The sequence below is a fragment of the Littorina saxatilis genome, linkage group LG5, assembly GCF_037325665.1.
Source record: "Littorina saxatilis isolate snail1 linkage group LG5, US_GU_Lsax_2.0, whole genome shotgun sequence".
Taxonomy (NCBI): Eukaryota; Metazoa; Mollusca; class Gastropoda; order Littorinimorpha; family Littorinidae; genus Littorina; species Littorina saxatilis.
In genome coordinates, this window is record NC_090249.1 from 872,523 (window position 1) to 896,285 (window position 23,763).

Here is a 23,763-nt window from a genome sequence, read left to right on the forward strand (position 1 = left end):
CCTGTGTGCGTGTGGCCATCAAACGTGACCCTTTTCAATTGTTCTTCAGTCACGTTTAGAACAACAACACGCCCTAAAGCAACAATGGTTAAATTTCTTCAAATGTGCTTTTATGCGCCCAGCCTTGACTCAATCATACATAGGAACCCCCCTGTTAAGACCCCTGTTAAGACCCCCCTGTTAAGACCCCTGTTAAGACCCCTGTTAAGACCCCTCAATTTAAGACTACCTCCCTTTTCAGACCCTGTTTTCTCGGCCTTTCTGTTCATAACCTCTGTACAGTTACCCCCATTCTAAGACTCCCTCCGTTAAAAGACTCCCTCCGTTAAAAGACTTGATTTTCTCAGATTTGTGAAGGTCTTAAAGGGGGGTTCCACTGTACTGTGATGTAAATGTTGCTCCTCTAACAATGAATGGTCACTTTTCATGTCTGTATATCTCTATGTTCACTTGGGGGGAACAAACAGCGTCTTTTCCCTTTATCTCTCAATCTGAACCCGTCAACACAGTTTCAGTCGTTGAAAGACTGTTGATGTAGGCTAACTAAATCAATCAATCAATCAATCAATGAGTCTTATATCGCGCATATTCCGTGGGTACAGTTCTAGGCGCTCTGCAGTGATGCCGTGTGAGATGAAATTTTATACGGCCAGTAGATTGCAGCCATGTCGGCGCATATTTACCTTTCACGGCCTTATTCCAAGTCACACGGGTATGGTAGACAATTATTAACTGTGCCTAAGCAATTTTGCCAGGAAAGACCCTTTTGTCAATCGTGGGATCTTTAACGTGCACACCCAATGTAGTATACACGGGGGGTGGTTCGGACACCGAAGAGAGTCTGCACACAAAGTTGACTCTGTGAAATAAATTTCCGCCGAACCTGGGATCGAACTCGCGCTGACAGCGGCCAACTGAATACAAATCCAGCGCGCTACCAACTGAGCTATATCCCCGCCCCGAATAAATACAGATTTCAAGCATAGAGTGACTGACGGTTTGAAGGATTTAATCAGGAGTTGATGTAGGCTAACTAAATACACATTTCAAGCATAGAGTGACTGACGGTTTGAAGGATTTAATCAGGAGTTGATGTAGGCTAACTAAATACACATTTCAAGCATAGAGTGACTGACGGTTTGAAGGATTTAATCAGGAGTTGATGTAGGCTAACTAAATACACATTTCAAGCATAGAGTGACTGACAGAACAGAACTGTCCGCCATTTACATGGGATAAGAGCGTCCTCCCGCATGGTGACATACACATAAACACTGACATTGCTTTCCCTGCCAAATGAGATGTGTTTGTGTGTGTGAGTGTGTGTGTGTGTGACGGTGTGCGTGCATATTGATTGATTGATTGATGTGTGCCGGCGTGCGTGCGTGTGTGTGTGGAAGTTGCGCGCGCGTGCGTGCGTACAGTAGGCTATGTGTGGGTGTGTGTGCCGGGGTGTGTGCGTGCGTGCATGTGTGTGTGTGTGTGTGCCCGGTTGTGCGTGCGTGCGTGTGTGCGTGCGTGCCGGGTGTGTGTGTGTGCTGAAGTATTGTCGTAACTCATGACACTCAAGTTATGCCAAGGAAGTTATCTGAGTTTAACTTGATCAGTCTCAGTCACGGCAGTCGAAGATCGACAACGACGTCAATACCGCTTCAAGCACAAATGACACTGAGTGGAGTACCAAGAACTTCCTTTGCCTGAGTCTGACCACCAGTGATAGAGAGGTACATTTGACAGACGTCAGTCATAACACGATGCGACGCTAGTTTATTTGGCTTCGTGCCCCACTGAAGTCGGTTGTTGCCGCCTCGGAGTGCTCGGTGTGTCCGACACGACCATTATTCGTCACTACGTACAGTACAAACCCTCAGTTAAGACCTCCGAAAATCTTAGAAAGTTAGGTCTTACAAAGGGGTGAGTCTTAAAATGGAGGCAAGGTTATGAACAGAAAATCAGACAAGTAAGGTCTTAACAGGGGGGGGGGGGGGGGGAGTGTTAACAGGGGGGAGGTGTTAACAGGGGGAGGTGTTAACAGGGGGGGAGGTGTTAACAGGGGGGAGGTGTTAACAGGGGGGAGGTCAGTCTCAACTTGAAATGGGGGTCTTCAAAGGGGGGTTCCACAGTACACTCATTCGGAAATGTATTTTTTTCGTGTACAGCTAGTTACCCTTCAGCTGAGCGCGACACATAAACGTGTGTGGTCAGTAGGGCGTGACGCGGTCCTGCCCGTTACTGAGCCAAGGATTTGGACAACAGTATCCCGTGTTCAAACTAAAAAGTCGTCAGCATTTGTGTACACGGCCCGGTTATAGCTAAAAAATAGGGTCAACCGATCTAAGCAATACACGTCGTGCAGAACCGCAATTTACTGCCATTTGAGGTTCACAATTTACCCCCCGAATTTCGTCCTTAATCCCTGTTGGTGGTATATCTTCAACGTCGATAAACCTTCTTGTGTAGGTTAAATTGCCTAGTATATCTGACCGTAAATGACAACCAGCATTGCATCATTTTGAAGATGAAAAAGAACAAGAAACAGAGTGCCCTCCAAATGAAAGCAGCATCGTAGAAAGGGCCATATATTAGTATTTGGAACTACGGGTTTCAATTTCAAAGCTGAAAACGGTTGTTTCTTGTCAGACAGTCGTTGTAAAAACATTGTGTCGGTTTTCGAAGACACACATTTATATCTCTCAAAATGCGCTGTCTCGAAGTATTTCCTTACATCTTGACATCGGTACTTGGGAACTCACCTTTTTCTGTAAGCCTGTCTGAGATTTTGCTTCTGACAATTGACAGAAAGATTACGAAATACACACGCCCTTGTCAAATCAGATGAAGCAATCTTCTCCAGAATAATAGCAGTTAGGCCTAAATTTCGTTTAAACGTGCATTCCTTGGTGTAGAAACAAGTGTGTACACCATAAGAGATCTGTCTAAACTTTGACATGAAGCGTTCTTCCACTTGAACAAATTCAAACCCTTAACAGCCCGCTTGCTTCTCACTTAACAGCCCGCTTGCTTCTCACTTAACAGCCCGCTTGCTTCTCACTTAACAGCCCGCTTGCTTCTCACTTAACAGCCCGCTTGCTTCTTGTACAAAACGAAATGTTTTTGTTTGTTGTTAATTCAATACAACCAATTTGGCAGATTGACATAAGTGGCAATTACAAAATTGACTGGGCATAAACACACATAAGGTGTAGATGTTGGGTATGTGTCAAAGTGAAAAGATCCTGCTATCCCGTGTAAAGACGGGCGCAACGGCCTTGTGGAAAAGATCCTGCTATCCCGTGTAAAGACGGGCGCAACGGCCTTGTGGAAAAGATCCTGCTATCCCGTGTAAAGACGGGCGCAATGGCCTTGTGGATAAGACGCCGGCCTCTCATGCGGAAGAATGTGTTGGAATCCCGGCTGCATCAGGTGGGTTAAGGGTGGAGATTTCCTCATCTCCCAGGTTAAGGGTGGAGATTTCCTCATCTCCCGGCCGTCACCTTATGTGCAAACTAGCTATGGCGCCTTATTCCTCTTTGTGTGTACAGGCAAGCACAAAAATAAGTCCACACAAAATGGATCCTGTAGTCCATGTCAGATTTTGGTGGGTTATAGAAACACGAAAAATACCAGCCATGCATCCCCGTAAATCGGTGTTGGCTGCCTAAGTGGCAGATTAACAATGGTCATACACATAAACACTCATGCGAAACACAAGCGTACGTGGGGGATTTCAACCCATGAATGCAGAAGATGAAATCCCATATCAAAGAGAGGCTCAACAGATAGATCAGTGGTGACTGACTAGATGGTTTACATAAGAAGAAAAGAACTTGAAGTCAGTTGAGACCTGACCACGTGCACAGACACTTCTGGTCATGGTGACCGAGACATCAGATTTACACACATCCAAACACACACACACACACATGAACACACACACACACACACACACACACACACACACACACACAGGGACAAACCGAAAGAAATTCAGTCATGAATGAAAACTTTATTGTATGGAATTTATTCTCTTGTGGCAATGTACACATGATTATGGAATGACTGTGACAAAGACACAACAGCTGTACAGTATAATCATAAAATCGGAAAACAAAATCAAGGACACCATGATGTAGAAGCACACATACAAAATAAATCTTCTCCAATATAAAAAGATGCTAAAAGGCATTAAAAACCTCACTCTCACAGTTAGTCCACTAAAATGTTTGAATAAAAAATCTGAACATTCAAGGCCACTAATCAAGAACATTAAAGCTTGAAAACAGATTTGCTGGAATGTTGATTTAAACTCCAGTAACAAGGTTCTTAACAACTGATATGGGATAAACTATAATCGGACAGAGTTACATGTGGTTCCTATTGTAACTGGAATGTAACACTGAACTGCTTGACTTCCTAAGAGAAATCAACACGCTAACAATAAACATGTTTTTCTACTTTTGTGTCAATCTTGCAAAAGACAAACGGCACATTACTGTACCTCTGCTTACATGTCCCTGTGTATGTAGAGATTTGTCAGTGGCTTTGCATTCATGCGCTGCAATACTCTTGTACTTGCATTCTCAAGGGTGGTGTGAATTCTAAACCAATTTAATTTGCAGTAACATCTGTTAAGAACCCCAGAGGTAGATTAGTTCCCATTGCAGGAAAAGGCAGGGTACCATACACAAACCATGTCATCATCTCCTGAAATTCTCTGCATTTTTCTTCTTTTTTTAAATTTTACTTATTATGCCACAAAGTTATCACACTGTATTATCTGAACAATTGCTTTGCACCTGACTAACACCAGGTTTTGTATTAATGTCAGGGATGGTTTTTACCGGTGTACTTCCAACAGCTACTGTCAAGAGAAAACAAATTCAATAACCCGATTCCCTTCTGTATTAAGTAGTACATGTACACTCACTTAAAAACAAAGGGAAACAACCTGAAATGCGCTACTTTGACATCAAAACTTGATGTCAGTTATGTTGTTATGCTATCTTCTGTTCAATGTATGGATTATCTTATGACCATATTTCTAAGACAATGTTTAAAATAAAATAAAAGTCTTGTCTAACATAAGAAAATGAAAGAAAAGCCTTATGCTTTCCACCGATACAAGCAATGTAAACAGTGAGGACAGTTCTACGCGAAATGTCCACAACCATTGCCCAAACCTAGCATTGTCTTCTACAAACAAGTTCTCTTCTCAACCCACCTAACCAGGCTTTGTATTTGCATGGTATAAAAGTCTTCTCAACCCACCTAACCAGGCTTTGTATTTGCATGGTATAAAAGTCTTCTCAACCCACCTAACCAGGCTTTGTATTTGCATGGTATAAAAGTCTTCTCAAATGCTGTAAACAATCAGTGCTAAAACCAATGCACAGGATTCAAAACACAAGTAAGAATGGCCAACCAGTTTTATATTCAACTTAGCCAACCCTACTTTCTCGCTCTAAACTATAAATTTCCTCTCAAAGGCAGAACAAAATCACTGCTAAATAAAATGCTTAGGGTCCAACAAGCTAGGTAAGAATGGACAAAAAGCAATAGATGACGTGAAAATAAATATAAAGCGGCTATGTGCAATGCATATCTAGCCGTATTTTCTACAAGCTGTCTGACGCGTCAAATCCACACACTATTATTATCACCATATACACACACCATGCTGTGCAAACCAAACGATGAGACCAGCTCATGTTAATTGGGAATCTTGCATAATAATTTCCTCTCGCAACTCTCGAGTCTGAACAGACGTCACAAAAAATAACTCCATAATACTACTGCAGCCCAGGTCTGATATGTTACTGTGATTGTTAGTTGTGCAGCTTTTCATGCATATACAGGCGCAATTTCATTTGCCGAGGTAAATTGCTGGACAATAATCAAAATGTTAAATCCCTTTACAACAGCAATGTACACTGCATATTATTTGTCCATCTTCATGACGATGACATGTTTTATACAAGAGCAACTCGGCAGGGGGAGTAAGCATGTTTATCAATCCTATAAGAGGGTTGCTACACCACACAACTTTGCTTTATGACATGTTTATCAATCCTATAAGAGGGTTGCTACACCACACAACTTTGCTTTATGACATGTTGTATGCAATGCATCATGACATGTCGCACTTCCATTCAAAATGTGATGTATTGCAACCTCAAGAAAAAATAGGACTATTTTCTTTGTGCAGTTGTTGAGGCCGATTATATACTTGAATGATGTAGCAACCCCCAAATCTCACGGAGGAACACATTTTCAAACGAAGAGAGTAAATGTTGGAAAAAGAGGCTTTAACTCATGGCTGATGGGAAAAATAACAAAAATAAAAACAAGGACAGACAACATTAACGTAAAAGGCGTTCTAGAGAAATCTGTTGTATGTGCTAGGAGAATATACTTTTTTTCTTGTTTTTTTCTTCTTTAACTAGCTGTAAAATGATGCAACCGGATGAGACATAGGACAAACACATAAACAGTCTCCTGGTGTTAACTTTTTCTAAATACAGCCTGAAAATCTACGTCAGGCAAATGTACACAGTAAATTTATAAAACACACACTTTCTTTCTTTATTTATTTGGTGTTTAACGTCGTTTTCAACCACGAAGGTTATATCGCGACGGGGAAAGGGGGGAGATGGGATAGAGCCACTTGTCAATTGTTTCTTGTTCACAAAAGCACTAATCAAAAAATTGCTCCAGGGGCTTGCAACGTAGTACAATATATGACCTTACTGGGAGAATGCAAGTTTCCAGTACAAAGGACTTAACATTTCTTACATACTGCTTGACTAAAATCTTTACAAAAATGGACTATGTAAAACACACACAAAAAGTAAGAATCTCACAACCTTTACACTAGGAATGGTTTCATTATGAATAACTTCAAACGAGAAGGACTTTTTACAAAATTCTTCCAAACACTCTTCATTGTTTCTTGTTGAATTTCTCTTGTGAAACAATGAGCACATACAAAAAGAAAGTCTCCGTTTTCTCCACATAGCAATAGTGCAACACCTCTAGAGTCTAGTGCAACACCTTCACAGTCTAGAGTCTAGTGCAACACCTTCACAGTCTAGAGTCTAGTGCAACACCTCTAGAGTCTAGTGCAACACCTTCACAGTCTAGAGTCTAGTGCAAAACCTCTAGAGTCTAGAGTCTAGTGCAACATCTTCACAGTCTAGAGTCTAGTGCAACACCTCTAGAGTCTAGTGCAACACCTTCACAGTCTCGAGTCTAGTGCAAACCTCTAGAGTCTAGTGTCTAGTGCAACACCTTCACAGTCTAGAGTCTAGTGCAAAACCTTCACAGTCTAGAGTCTAGTGCAAAACCTTCACAGTCTAGAGTCTAGTGCAAAACCTTCACAGTCTAGAGTCTAGTGCAAAACCTTCACAGTCTAGAGTCTAGTGCAAAACCTTCACAGTCTAGAGTCTAGTGCAAAACCTTCACAGTCTAGAGTCTAGTGCAAAACCTTCACAGTCGAGTCTAGTGCAAAACCTTCACAGTCTAGAGTCTAGTGCAAAACCTTCACAGTCTAGAGTCTAGAGCAAAACCTTCACAGTCTAGAGTCTAGAGCAAAACCTTCACAGTCTAGAGTCTAGTGCAAAACCTTCACAGTCTAGAGTCTAGTGCAAAACCTTCACAGTCTAGAGTCTAGTGCAAAACCTTCACAGTCTAGAGTCTAGTGCAAAACCTTTAGAGTCTAGAGTCTATGGCAGAACAATGCAGCTACAGTGAACGAGGGATTGAAATGAAAATGGAAGGGGAGAGGTTAGTATGTACAGGCTTTTCCATTCAAATGAGAAGCTCAGGTCAGTCTCTACTGATTACTGAAAGAAACTAAGTCATTGTTCCTTATTGTTCCATCTGTTTTCTTCTTGTATTCGTTAGATTCAAGCCGTCTTTTTAAACAAATCAGTAATCATTATACAGAAAGCAGCTTCAAAAATGATTATGCAATTGTATCTAAATCACTCACAACCAGCCTCAACACCATTGGTGCAACTTTTAAATAAATCAACAAATCGAATCAAAACTTTGGTCAGGTTCACTCACCTCAAATGTAATTCAAATGCCATTCATTTCGGGCTTTTCTCACAAAAGCAAATTGAGAAAGATCAAAGTAGGGAAGAACATTGATTTACATGTGCACACTAAATAGACTTCTAGACTATTTCTTAGCTGTCAGATTAATCGTTCCCTTAATATTTCTTAGCTGTCAGATTAATCGTTCCCTTAATATTTCTTAGCTGTCAGATTAATCGTTCCCTTAATATTCAATTTGAGCAAAGAAACTTTAACAAATATCTTTAATCCCACTTTTCTGAGGAAAAGAACATCTGAAAAAGACATCCATTCGAGAGATGATGTTTAAAAAACTTCTTTTATCAGGGATTGACCAGTTATTGTTTTTGGGATGTTAAATTTAAAGATAAATACAATGTATTACTTTAAAAAAAAAAAAAAAAGGTCCAATCAAATTTTTTTAAATCAGCTGTTCATTGACAAATGACAATGAAAATTCTGATAAAACCTGATTCATAAAAATCATATTATGTACACATATGAACAAATGCATAATTTCAGAACATTGCCCTCCCCTCCCTCCCTCCTTCCCCCCTCCCCTTCCCTGTCATTCCTCACCACCCCCATTTCATTTGTAAAAAATGACAAGTTAAACCATGATATGTGATGACCATACTCTAGCAGGCATGTTTTATAGCAATTAAAATGTTGACTGAACAGAGCAAATGCAGGCACGGCAATCATCTCTCTGTGACACAGACAGACATTTTCTCAATGCTGAACTGAACATAATGTGGTGCATACACACACAATTTACAGTGTAAAATGCAGGATTACATCTTACAAACCTGCCAAAGCGAAACTGCAAAATGACTAACGAACAAACAATGAAATCATTGATTCTGACAAAAATCAAACTAAAATAATTATGTCTTGATGTACGATATTATCATTTCAATTCAACCATAGGGAATGGGCTAGGAAATACAGACCAAATAATTTCTCAGAAGAGTACGGAGATGAACGCACACTTATCACATACAATGTCAAATGAGGGATACCTTTTAGGAACGTAATCTTTGCCCAGGAAAAAAAATAAATAGGGATGGTTATCAATTATCTCCCCATCACTGCCTGTCCACTCACCTCACACCCCACCCCCCCCCCCCCCCCCCCCCCCCCCCCCATAGTTGGGCGGACTTGAGTGCGGCACAGGACATCTTCGGCATTGTTTTTTACTTGAAGACAGATTTGATCCAAGGACTCAGGCAAAACAAAACAAAACAAGTCGCGTAAGGCGAAAATACAATATTTAGTCAAGTAGCTGTCGAACTCACAGAATGAAACTGAACACAATGCCATTTTTCAGCAAGACCGTATACTCGTAGCATCGTCAGTCCACCGCTCATGGCAAAGGCAGTGAAATTGACAAGAAGAGCGGGGTAGTAGTTGCGCTAAGAAGGATAGCACGCTTTTCTGTACCTCTCTTTGTTTTAACTTTCTGAGCGTGTTTTTAATCCAAACATATCATATCTATATGTTTTTGGAATCAGGAACCGACAAGGAATAAGATGAAAGTGTTTTTAAATTGATTTCGACAATTTAATTTTGATAATAATTTTTATATATTTAATTTTCAGAGCTTGTTTTTAATCCGAATATAACATATTTATATGTTTTTGGAATCAGCAAATGATGGAGAATAAGATAAACGTAAATTTGGATCGTTTTATAAATCTTTATTTTTTTTTACAATTTTCAGATTTTTAATGACCAAAGTCATTAATTAATTTTTAAGCCACCAAGCTGAAATGCAATACCGAAGTCCGGGCTTCGTCGAAGATTACTTGACCAAAATTTCAACCAATTTGGTTGAAAAATGAGGGCGTGACAGTGCCGCCTCAACTTTCACGAAAAGCCGGATATGACGTCATCAAAGACATTTATCAACAAGAAGAGCAAACGCTCGATCGAGTCACTTTCGCAGTTCTGAATATTATATGAGGCATCAGATGGACAGGAAGAAATTGCTATTCACAACACAATGAGTCACGTTCACATAAAATTTGAGCCCGGTCACTTTTATAGTTTCCGAGAAAAGCCCAACGTTAAGTTGTGTGTTGCCGAACAGAAAAGGCTAGTTATCTCCCTTGTTTTTCTGATAACGTTCGTAAAAGGCTACAGATGTAAATACTTTGATGTAAAGAATAATCCTACAAAGTTTCAATCACATCCGATGAACTTTGTCAAAGATATAAAATGTCTAATTTTTCCTTTGACGCTGACCTGTGACCTTGAAAAAGGTCAAAGGTCAACGAAACCATCGTTAAAGTGTAGAGGTCATTGGAGGTCACGACTAAACAAAATATGAGCCCGATCGCTTTGATAGTTTCCGAGAAAAGTCCAACGTTAAGGTGGTGTCTACGGACGGCCGGCCGGACGGCCGGCCGTCGGACAGACTAACACTGACCGATTACATAGAGTCACTTTTTCTCAAGTGACTCAAAAAAATGAAAAAAACCTATGGGGATATCATACCCAGGAACTCTCATGTCAAATTTCATAAAGATCGGTCCAGTAGTTTGGTCTGAATCGCTCTACACGCACGCACACACGCACACACATACACCACGACCCTCGTTTCGATTCCCCCTCGATGTTAAAATATTTAGTCAAAACTTGACTAAATATAAAAAGGAAAGAAGAAAAATACCAGAAGAAAGTGAATGCAATGCCAATAAGATGCTCTGACACTAATAATGGAAAACCATGAAAGAGAAAGACATTGACCAAGGCATACAGCACTTTGTAGGACATGCTATCCAAGGCATACAGCACTTTGTAGGACATGCTATCCAAGGCATACAGCACTTTGTAGGACATGCTATCCAAGGCATACAGCACTTTGTAGGACATGCTATCCAAGGCATACAGCACTTTGTAGGACATGCTATCAAAAAACCTGATCAGTACAGCATGGCAAGAGGAGAGGAAAAGAGAACCAGTCTTTTTTCCAGTGTGCTTCTTTTTACATACCACACACACACACAAACAAAAAACATACAGTTCATAGTTTGAAAGGAAATGTTCAGTATTCAGTTTAGTCTTGGGCAGAAAGCTGAATCAGTTGATGTTTTACACCTTTGGACACAAAATGTGAATCCTTAAAACATTTTTGCCAACCCACCCCTACACTCATCTTTTCTGAATGATTTGGCAGGCTAAGGGATTGCTACACATGGCTAAGGGATTGCTACACATGGCTAAGGGATTGCTACACATGGCTAAGGGATTGCTACACATGGCTAAGGGATTGCTACACATGGCTAAGGGATTGCTACACATGGCTAAGGGATTGCTACACATGGCTAAGGGATTGCTACACATGGCTAAGGGATTGCTACACATGGCTAAGGGATTGCTACACATGGCTAAGGGATTGCTACACATGGCTAAGGGATTGCTACACATGGCTAAGGGATTGCTACACATGGCTAAGGGATTGCTACACATGGCTAAGGGATTGCTACACATGGCTAAGGGATTGCTACACATGGCTAAGGGATTGCTACACATGGCTAAGGGATTGCTACACATGGCTAAGGGATTGCTACACATGGCTAAGGGATTGCTACACATGGCTAAGGGATTGCTACACATGGCTAAGGGATTGCTACACATGGTGTCTCAAAGTCAAAGCGGAAAACGTCTTTCAGTCTTTCACATCACAGCCTAAACATGACAATAACAAGGACCATCTAACACCTAGTTCAGACATAATCATGTGCTTGGAATTATATCAGCAAAACAAAGTACTTCAAAGAAGTTTCCATGTTATCTTCCACTGTGCAATCTTCGCTCAAGTCGACGCATTTTCACAAAATGAAAGCATGAACGCAAAATGTATTCATTTTAAAACGAGTCAATATTTCAGTCAACATACAGGCACCAAAAAACATTTCACTCTAAAAATATGTTCTGATTTTACGATTGCTGCTAAAACCTGGAAAGAAAGGCAGCTTTATGTAAAATCTAAAGCTCTCAATTTCAAGGCCCCACAATTTTCTCAAAAAGCTTTGGTACAAGGAAGAAGGGTTTATGCTTTTGAACAAGAAATATCAACAAACTTTTTGAGCCATAATCATTTATTTTAAAAGTAAATAAATAAATAAAACGGTGTTGTCATTTTTTAAAGGAGTGCTTCAAAAGCTAGTATCTAGCTAGGTGCTGACATTCCAGCCCCCGGAAGCACAACATTTTTGAGCCATGATTTGACCAAAAAAATAACAAAAGGATGCTTCAAACATCTCAGTGCTAAAATTTCAGCTCCTGGAAGCATAGTCACAAGGTGTCTTAACATGGCATGTTCTCGGCTTTTTAAAAAAAAAAAGAGAAAACAAAAAGAAGCAAGAAACCCTTTGTAACACCTAAAAAACAAACAGCGCTCAGCAGTTTTTGATTGCATCAGTGATGAACACACACACGCACGCACAGCCTACAAAATAAAGTGAGTGCATGTTCCTCAGTCATCAGGGCCCTGGTAGTTGGGCTCGATGTTCACAAAGTGACTGCATGTTCCTCTGTCATCAGGGCCCTGGTAGTTGGGCTCGATGTTCACAAAGTAGTTCCTCAGTCATCAGGGCCCTGGTAGTTGGGCTCGATGTTCACAAAGTAGTCGTCGAAGAAACTGTGAAGGTAGGCAAAGGTTGGCCGCTGCTCCGCCTTCTTCTTCCAGCAGTTATCCATTACCTCGTAAAAAGCATCCGAGCACCCCACCCCTCCGCTGGGCTTCGGCATGCGATACCCTTTGTCGACCTTGTTCAAGACTTCTGATCCTGACATGCCTGAAATGTTAAGGAACGTTGGTGATGAGAAGAGATGACACAGATTATGACACACAGGTGCACAAAACATCAGGCAGACAAAGTACCTTAAACAGCTTTAGTTCAAACCAGCTAAGAACACTAGCATGGAGTTCATGCTCGCGCTCATCCATTCATTCCAGAGTTCGCCTATTAATCAAGAAATGTCTGTATGCCAAGAAGTTCACAGAAAATCTATTTCAAATTGAACAACCTGAAGTTTTAACCTATCACACACACACACACACACACACACACACACACACACACACACACACACACACACACACACACACACACACACACACACACACACCAGACCCACAGAATGACACACACTCACTCACTCACTTTCTCCTACACCTGCTGACCACTTGTCTTCTGTTTGGTCATTTACAGTGTTAAACCTGTTAAACAACAAAAGATAGAGAGACCTCCCAAACAAAATCTGTGCATACAGCACATGACAAAATCAGATAAAATGTATCATCTAGAGCACCAAATTAAATGCGGCTGTAGGCATGAGACATGACAGACCAAAAAAACACCCCACAACTATACGTAAATCAAAATTCTCTATTTCTTACCTGGATAAGGCACACGCCCAAAGGTGACCAGCTCATAGAGAAGGACACCGAATGACCAGACATCTGACTTAATGCTGAACTTGCGCTCAAGGGCTGCTTCTGGGGCCGTCCATTTGATAGGAAACTTGGTGTCTGCAATCACAACAACACATGGTTGAAACATGTAATGATACACAAAACGAAACCGGCTGTCTGTTTCTCTCAGACAAGCAAAGCTAAGGAGCTAACCATATGCTGGGTGTGTAGAAACAGAACCTCAAACGATTTTGTGCTAGTTAGTCAAAAATAAAATTCAACTGCTTGCCATCAAAAGAATTATCGGTGAACAGCCATCAGGATTACGACCTGTGCATCCACCATGTTTTCTCCTACGTCAACACCGTCAGAGATATGCTTGCTTTTCTTGCCAAATCCTAGGCACACACACACCTTCACCTTGTTTGTTACATGGTATGGGACATGCCAACATTTGTGAGTGAACTTTCTTTGCTGTTTTTTAATTTTAATTTTTTGTTAATCCTCAGGTATCATGTCATGTTCTGTTTCATCTTGATAAACCTCAACGCCCAGGGCTTGAATGATGAAATGAAACTGATGACAATATGTTCCCTTTAGATAAACAAAAAAGCTTGTTTTCTAATAAAGCATCAGAAATCTTACAATTTCTACATGTGCATCTGTAAATTCACATGTACAAGTATGAACACATAGCATGCTCTCTTTGTCAAGTCCAACATTGTATAAAAAAAAATCTAAAGAGTAAACAAGTCGCGTAAGGCGAAAATACAATATTTAGTCAAGTAGCTGTCGAACTCACAGAATGAAACTGAACGCAATGCCATTTTACTCGTAGCATCGTCAGGCCACCGCTCATGGCAAAGGCAGTGAAATTGACAAGAAGAGCGGGGTAGTAGTTGCGCTAAGAAGGATAGCACGCTTTTCTGTACCTCTCTTTGTTTTAACTTTCTGAGCGTGTTTTTAATCCAAACATATCATATCTATATGTTTTTGGAATCAGGAACCGACAAGGAATAAGATGAAAGTGTTTTTAAATTGATTTGGACAATTTAATTTTGATAATAATTTTTATATATTTAATTTTCAGAGCTTGTTTTTAATCCGAATATAACATATTTATATGTTTTTGGAATCAGCAAATGATGGAGAATAAGATAAACGTAAATTTGGATCGTTTTATAAATTTTTATTTTTTTTTACAATTTTCAGATTTTTAATGACCAAAGTCATTAATTAATTTTTAAGCCACCAAGCTGAAATGCAATACCGAACCCCGGGCGTCGTCGAAGAGTACTTGACCAAACTTTCAACCAATTTGGTTGAAAAATGAGGGCGTGACAGTGCCGCCTCAACTTTCACGAAAAGCCGGATATGACGTCATCAAAGACATTTATCAAAAAAATGAAAAAAACGTTCGGGGATTTCATACCCAGGAACTCTCATGTCAAATTTCATAAAGATCGGTCCAGTAGTTTAGTCTGAATCGCTCTACACACACACACACACACACGCACGCACACACGCACGCACGCACATACACCACGATCCTTGTTTCGATTCCCCCTCGATGTTAAAATATTTAGTCAAAACTTGACTAAATATAAAAAGAAAGAAGATATCTAGCAAGGTAGACTGTACAAGGAAGAAGAGCTGCACTGTGTACACCTGTGAGGTAAGCACTATGTACACCTGTGAGGTAAGCACTATGTACAACTACAAGAACATGTGACACTTTTCACTTCCTGGTCTGCAGTCGAGCACCGTTTGATTAATGCTGAATGTGTCACATTGCACAACGCATAGCTTCACTGCAGGAACTTACATCTTCAAGACAAACTCAGAACTGAAGCAGTTTAAACATAATTGTGTCCTTGAAGTCACAAACAAGTCAGTTCATACAGGCAGAGAACCATACACACCACTCTCTCTCTCTCTAGCTTACCTCAAGCTCCCCCACCTAATAATCACACATCATGATGCATGCATGGACGCAAACACACACACACACACACACACACACACACACACACACACACACACACACACACACACACACACACACACACACACACACACACACACACACACACACACACACACACACACACACACACACACACACACACACACACACACACACACACACACACACACACACACACACACAACTAACCGTCTGTGTACTAGCGACACCAAACACCATTCATTCATTGTACTTGTTTACAGTATTAACAAAATATCTGTTGTCAAATATCTGATCTGTGTGAGTCTCTCTCTAAGAAAAGACAAAGTATAATTATTGTTCACACCAACACTTTACCCCTCTCCAATTTTGATGACATGAAACTGACTTGACTCAAGACGCTACACAAACTTAACCTTCATCAATAAAACAGCTTGACTAAACTTCCTATCTTATGTATTCTTCAGTAAATCTGACACAAGAAATAGACAAGTGACCCTGTCAAGAGGTAACATTATCCACTACTCTACAGAAACGTTTGAGATGACGTACGTAACCTTTAACCACACAATTTCCCTCAGACTGCTCATCTGAACACTAGAAGCGTGAACACACACAAAATCCCATAGGCATTAAGAAACAGTGGACCCCGCTTGTGAGACGTCTGATTTAACATTTTCTCTTTTAAGACGTGGCTTGTTCACATGTCCTGTGTATAACCTCTGTAAAATGATCTCTATTTCAATCCTCCCCCCCTTTGTAAGACCTGATCTTGTCACATGTCCTGTGTATAACCTCTGTAAAATGATCTCTATTTCAATCCTCCCCCCCCCCCCCCCCCCCTTTGTAAGACCTGATCTTGTCACATGTCCTGTGTATAACCTCTGTAAAATGATCTCTATTTCAATCCTCCCCCCCCCCCCCCCCCCTTTGTAAGACCTGATCTTGTCACATGTCCTGTGTATAACCTCTGTAAAATCATCTCTATTTCAATCCTCCCCCCCCCCCCCCCCCCTTTGTAAGACCTGATCTTGTCACATGTCCTGTGTATAACCTCTGTAAAATCATCTCTATTTCAATCCTCCCCCCCCCCCCCCCCCCCCTTTGTAAGACCTGATCTTGTCACATGTCCTGTGTATAACCTCTGTAAAATGATCTCTATTTCAAACCTCCCCAAGACCTGATCTTGTCACATGTCCTGTGTATAACCTCTGTAAAATCATCTCTATTTTAAACCTCCCCCCCTTTGTAAGACCTGATCTTGTCACATGTCCTGTGTAAAACCTCTGTAAAATGATCTCTATTTCAATCCTCCCCCCCCCCCCCCCCCCTTTGTAAGACCTGATCTTGTCACATGTCCTGTGTATAACCTCTGTAAAATCATCTCTATTTTAAACCTCCCCCCCTTTGTAAGACCTGATCTTGTCACATTGTTTTAGGTTTTTAAAAAGGGGTTTGACTGTACCATAATGCGCACACCTAAACTCAGAAACTTGAAGACCAGAGCTTTTGAATTGTGCTTCACTTTCATGTCACTAGAGACGTGTGGATTTAACGTTGTTTTCCTCTATGTCATGCATTGTCTTTTCCGCTCTTAGCTATTTTTTCCTCGTTAACAGTCTTTGTAACGGATCAAATCTTTTTACTACCTGCTCTCCCTGAGTTGTCAGAGTAAACATAATTGCCTCTAGCTTTCTCAAATTAACTCCCCTTTTCCTGTTCAATTTTCTGTCTATTGATACACATCTTTAATTCACTATAGCTTGAATGTAAAAGCACTGCCCTGTACACCTTTTTTAACATTTGTTATATGCAAGATATCCTCCCTTTCAAAACACTCAACATTTAACATTTCTTAAATCAACAATTTTTGATGGAAAGTGTTCTTGATTTCAGTCAACAGAGTTTGGACATATTTAACTAGACTTGATTTATAGGCCTGAATAACAAAAATAGACCAACCCTATTGCCCCAATTAATATTCTCCTCCTGTAGAATCCTGGCAAGAGAGAAATCAGCCACTTTTACATCATATTCCCTGATCAGAATGGACACACACATACAAGCATCCACTCCCCCCCCCCCCCCAACCTACACACACACACTTTGAGGTAAAACTCACTCTCTGTGGCGGCATAGGTATTCTCCTGTAGAATCCTTGCCATACAAAGGTCAGCCACTTTCACATCATGGTGTTCCCTCATCAGAATGCATACACACACACACACACACACACATACAACGTCCCCCCCCCCACCCCCACCCCCAACCTACACTTTGAGGTAACACTCACTCTCTGTGGCCTCATAGATATTCTCCTCTTGTAGAATCCTGGCCAGGCCAAAGTCGGCCACTTTCACATCGTGATGTTCCCCGACCAGAATGTTGGCTGCTCTTAGATCACGATGCACAAAGTTTTCTTGTTCCAAGTATTCCATTGCCTCTGCAATCTACAGTGAAATGCATGTGTAGAATTAGACAATTTGAAAAAAACAGAATAAAACAGACACAACCAATGAATCGCTTACTTTTTTCTAAACTGTGGGATTATTTTATACAATTTTCCTTTTTCATTTTTGTGTGTGATAACCGTTAAAACAAGACGAGCAATTATGCTCATATGACTCACCCTTGTTATAAGTGATATGACTCGCCCTTGTTATAAGTGATATGACTCGCCCTTGTTATAAGTGATATGAATCACCCTTGTTATAAGTGAAACAAATCATCTGCTACTCCAGCTCCATAAGTGTTCAAATAAAATGATCGACCCAAACTCGGTCCCATTGTGACCCGTTAACCAGACTAATGTCTGGACGTCATCAAACCCTTGAAGTTTAAGCAGTTTCAAAGATATAGCACACACACACACACACACACACACACACACACATACACACACACACACACACACACACACACACACACACACAAACACAAATTAGTTTTTCACTTATTGACCCAAACTTGATCCCATTGTCACCTTGCAATTTGCTGAGAGGTAACCAGACTTGGGTCGTACATGGGGCACATGGGATACATGGGGTTTATCCATCATTTATTTTCCCACACCCACATGGCCCCAAAATCATCTAATATTTTCTTCAAATCTTTACAAGAACCCTGAAAGATGACTAACACTCAAAATAAACACCCCACCCCCCTCTCTCCACCAACACTCCCTCTCTCCACACAACACTCCCTCTCTCCACACACCACTCCCTCTCTCCACACACCACTCCCTCTCTCCACACACCACTCCCTCTCTCCACACAACACTCCCTCTCTCCACACAACACTCCCTCTCTCCACACACCACTCCCTCTCTCCACACACCACTCCCTCTCTCCACACACCACTCCCTCTCTCCACACAACACTCCCTCTCTCCACACAACACTCCCTCTCTCCACACAACACTCCCTCTCTCCACACAACACTCCCTCTCTCCACACAACACTCCCTCTCTCCACACAACACTCCCTCTCTCCACACAACACTCCCTCTCTCCACACAACACTCCCTCTCTCCACACAACACTCCCTCTCTCCACACAACACTCCCTCTCTCCACACAACACTCCCTCTCTCCACACAACACTCCCTCTCTCCACACAACACTCCCTCTCTCCACACAACACTCCCTCTCTCCACACAACACTCCCTCTCTCCACACAACACTCCCTCTCTCCACACACCTGTGCAGCCATGTCCACAATGACGGGAAACTTGACCATCTTGCCCTCATCTTTTCTCATGTAGTCCAGCAGGGCTCCGTTGACCATGAGCTCCGTCACGATCCAGATGGGCTCTTGTTGGGAGCACACGGCGAACAGCTGCACCAGTTTCCGGTGTCGTAGCTGGTGCATAATGCGGGCCTCCTCCAGGAAGGCGTCGGGTGACATGGTGCCGTTCTTTAGCGTCTTGACGGCCACGTCTATCACATTGCGTAGCTTGCCTGGAGAGGAGAAATTAGAACTGTCGGTTAAACATCTTAATTTGTCTGTACGTACGGTCTTGAGGAACGAGAAACACTGGTTTTACACCTTTATTATTCTGTCAAAATGGTTTGAAGATGAGAGAAACGTCAGTTAAAACCTTTATCATTCAGTCAACATCGCTTATAAGCGGGAGAGTTATTAGTCTTTCACCGTTCTCCTAGAATGTGTCCAAACAGACTGGCTTCCACACCAAACAGACTGGCTTCCACACCTCAAAAGCTGTACGTAGCTTGCAACAAGTCTCTCTATTCTCCTGATTTCATCCTGTTTGTTGTGCACGCTTACAGCACATTGGTTTTTTTTACATGTATGGCCCTTGTTACCCTGGAAACCATTAAGGTGTGCAGCCATACTCAAAGTTCAGGGGTGGTGCATGCAGCAGGCATTTTCATGTTTCCTTGACAAAACAAACCTCCGACCAGGATCTTTCATTTAAAACATGTACTTAATGATATGTATAAACACAAAGAGGTTGAGGCACTTGGCCAGTGCAGCAGGTCCTTCCTACCAGTTTCAAAAATGACAATCATTATTTCTGATCTCATACATTTTACATGGGTACCTGTTATGTGAAACCCCTCAGATGAGAGGACACCTCCAATAAAAGGACACATTCTGTTGTCCCCCTCTCAATTATCTTCAAGAAAATGTACATGTAATGACAGGCCAGCTGCAATGTAGGGGCTCTTTTGGCTGGTCCCAAGGGCGTCCTTTCATGGCAGGTACCACTGTAATATAACTTGGCAAACATTTCTACTTCCATCAATTCAAAGAATCTTCCAATGAGACTTACCTTTCCATACTTCACCAAAGCAGCCAGCACCCAATTTGTTCGCAAGCTTGACTGCTTCTCTGGGGACCTCCAGTTCTCTGAACTGCACGACAGGTCTTATGCGAGGACAGGGCGTGATCAGACGAGTACACAACCCATCAGCGTTAACTGAAATATAAAATTAGTCAACACGTTCAATAACAAGATGATACTGTCATGAACTTGTATTTCAAAATATCTTTGACATTCTTGCCACAAAGGCATCTATATATATATACGACTAGTGTCTGTGTGTCTGTGTGTCTGTGTGTCTGTGTATCTGTCTGTGTGTCTGTGCGCGATGCGCGGCCAAGGTTCTCGATGGATCTGCTTCAAATTTGGTGGGCTTATTCAGAGAGACCCCGGACACAACCTCATCGATGAGATATTTCAATAAGTGCTCTCAGCGCGCAGCGCGGAACCGATTTTGGTTCCACCTCAGCTATTTTGGTTCCACCTCAGCTTACCCGGGCCCCCATACCGACACACCATAGCCGCTACACCACATCACAACGCCAAAGTTCTCGGTGGATCTTTTTCAAATTTGGACACCGTATTCAGCTACACCCCGGACACAATATCATCGATGAAATATTTCAACACGTGCTCTCAGCGCGCAGCGCTGAACTCATTTTCGTTTTTGCGTTCATTTCACCATTATAAGTAACTCTTCCTTATCTTCTCCAGTGTTTGGCGTTTATCTCCCTTCCTTCGTGTGGCTTTCCCGTTCAGTTCTAAGTTACTATTACTATTTTTAGAATGTCACTGCGCTGTCCACTGCGCTGTCCAGAACGCTTCCCTTGCACCCATAAGTTGTTCTTACTGTCAAAGTGAAAAGGTCGAATCAATTTATAGCCACGCGAAAAATACACTCTCACCTATCTCTATATATTTATAGATACAGATATGCATATATATATACGGCTTCTGTGTGTGTGTGTGTGTTTGTGTGTGTGTGTAGGCAAAAACCTATGTATTATAGAGTTCTGTTTGTGATGGGGTCTAGCGGCTTTTGTCTGTCTGTATGTTCTGGCATGTGAGAAGCCACAGCAGATAATATAGGGCTAAGAAATAAGCTCTAAAATTCTCAATCCCGTTTGACAGGACTTCGCCTTTCAAAGGTGATTGTGGTGAACCGCCACGCTGTCTGTCTCTGTCGCGCCGGCCGTTCACCCCAAATTCCCGTTTCTGAGAGTGACTATTTTTAGAATGTCACTGCGCTGTCCAGAACGCTTCCCTTGCACCCGTAAGTTGTTCTTACTGTCAAAGTGAAAAGGTCGAATCAATTTATAGCCACGCGAAAAATACACTCTCACCTATCTCTATATATTTATAGATACAGATATGCATATATATATACGGCTTCTCTGTGTGTGTGTGTGTTTGTGTGTGTGTGTAGGCAAAAACCTATGTATTATAGAGTTCTGTTTGTGATGGGGTCTAGCGGCTTTTGTCTGTCTGTATGTTCTGGCATGTGAGAAGCCACAGCAGATAATATAGGGCTAAGAAATAAGCTCTAAAATTCTCAATCCCGTTTGACAGGACTTCGCCTGCAGAGGTGATTGTGATGAACCGCCACGCTGTCTGTCTCTGTCTCGCGATACACCCCGGCGAAGCCGGGTATTCCTCTAGTTGTATATATACAGGCACACATACACAATCAGACATACAGACAGACAGACAGACAGACAGACAGACATACAGACAGACAGACATACAGACATACATACAGACAGACAGACAGACAGACAGACAGACATACAGACAGACATACAGACAGACAGACAGACAGACAGACATACAGACAGACAGACAGAAACAAGACAGCATGTTGTTCTTGAGTACATCATACACAGAGAAATAACCACACATTTTCTGCATTGTATTCAAACAAACAAACAAAAATTATTTTTCAAATAGATAAATCCTACAAGCAAAGACTAGGTAAAAGGAACCTGGCATGAAAAACACACACACACACACACACACACACACACACACACACACACACACACACACACACACACACACACACACACACACACACACACACCACCAACTTTCTTTTCTGTCTGTGTGCGTTATGTATAGCTGTTTTGATGTTCATCTCCCCCACCAACAACAACAACAACAACAATTCAAATGCAAAACACCACTTACGCATACCTGAGTAGTGATCAATGACTTCAAAGATGGAGAGGAACGTCCGCTTGGGACTGATGTAATAACCCCCATTGTCCAGCTTTCTCACTCTGTAGTGCTTGACACATGGGTCACCAGACGCCTTGTCTGCGTCTCGCACTGACAGTACGTACGATGATTTATCTGAAAGAAAATTAAAAACATTGGCAAATATACATCACAAAGAAGGGAACAAAGTAAGACGAGTTACTAAGTTAATCTTCCCCCTCAAAGCAATTACAAACAACTTTACGACACATACTTGCCATAGCTACTTAAACAAATTCCCTTTTTCTCTGGGACCAGTAGCATACCTTGTGAGTCTCTGACAATGAACGTTCCTGTCGTGTTCCCGGGTAGCAACAACATCTTGTCTGCCTCTTTCCGGTCAAAGTCAAACCACCAGCTGAAAGCAGAGTGAGGACATGAAACCAGTTACTTATACATGTACTTGGCAAAGACTACATAATAACAACTGTCAGCGTAAATAATAAACACTTCAAGGAATATTCAAATAAAACAGTTCACATTTCAAACACACACACACACACGCACGCACGCGCACGCACGCACGCGTGCGCACGCACGCACACACACACACACAATAACAACTTCTTCAGCAATAATTATCACAGCAACAACAAAAATGGTCAAAAAACTCCCCACTTGAATCACTGAATTGAATTATTAGGCTACACTGAACGAGATCCCAAGGTGGCTTTTTTCTGGAAAGCTCAGCAAACCCTTCAGACATCAATGAAAGTGATAATTGCATGAGGACAAATAAAAAGACACACACACGCATGCGCGCACACACACACACACACACACACACACACACACACACACACACACAAACACACACAGGCACCCACCACACACACATTCAGAGAACAAAATGGTTGAAAAAGTGAACTCACTCTTGCGCTTGTGGACTGTTGTCATCAGTGCAGACATAGTTGCTGGGTATGTAGCCTTTCAGCCCTGACTTCGTGTGTGTGGCAACCCACCAGTCACAGCTCTGGCTAAAAACACACACACAACATGAATAATTGTAGTAACAAGGGACAACATTGAAACTAAAACAGAAACAAAAGAGATGAACATCAAAACAGCTATACATAACGCACACAAACAGAAAAGAAAGTTGAGACATAGTTTTTATTTCCCTATCTCTATATATATTTTTTGTGTGTGTTCAAGACTGAAGAGCAAATGTGTGTGACACATGTACATATGTATATTTCATACACATGCACAAGCAAGAGAGAGAGAGAGAGAGAGAGAGAGAGAGAGAGAGAGAGA

General features: G+C 41.6%; 2 protein-coding genes across 6 annotated transcripts in view; one reads left to right on the forward strand and one right to left on the reverse strand.

Annotated features, from left to right (window-relative positions):
• The window catches only part of LOC138966022 (uncharacterized), a 229,867-nt gene that overhangs the window by 74,748 nt on the left and 131,356 nt on the right, over window positions 1–23,763 (forward strand). The window lies entirely within an intron of this gene.
• Window positions 3,992–23,763, reverse strand: part of LOC138966020 (tyrosine-protein kinase yes-like) — a 45,259-nt gene continuing 25,487 nt past the window's right edge. The window contains exons 4-12 of one of the 5 annotated variants that reach the window (XR_011455571.1): window positions 23,379–23,483; window positions 22,773–22,864; window positions 22,444–22,602; window positions 20,260–20,406; window positions 19,164–19,423; window positions 17,761–17,917; window positions 13,487–13,618; window positions 7,233–12,881; window positions 3,992–7,106 (exon numbers count right to left, since the gene is read on the reverse strand). Coding sequence is in view for 1 of the 5 variants with exons in the window: in XM_070338110.1 (XP_070194211.1) it covers window positions 12,667–12,881; window positions 13,487–13,618; window positions 17,761–17,917; window positions 19,164–19,423; window positions 20,260–20,406; window positions 22,444–22,602; window positions 22,773–22,864; window positions 23,379–23,483 (1,267 nt within the window). In the remaining 4 variants the exon portion in view is untranslated. Of the gene's footprint in view, window positions 12,882–13,486; window positions 13,619–17,760; window positions 17,918–19,163; window positions 19,424–20,259; window positions 20,407–22,443; window positions 22,603–22,772; window positions 22,865–23,378; window positions 23,484–23,763 lie in introns of all 5 variants that reach the window. The other 4 variants (XR_011455570.1, XR_011455569.1, XR_011455572.1 and 1 more) reach the window with 4 other exon arrangements.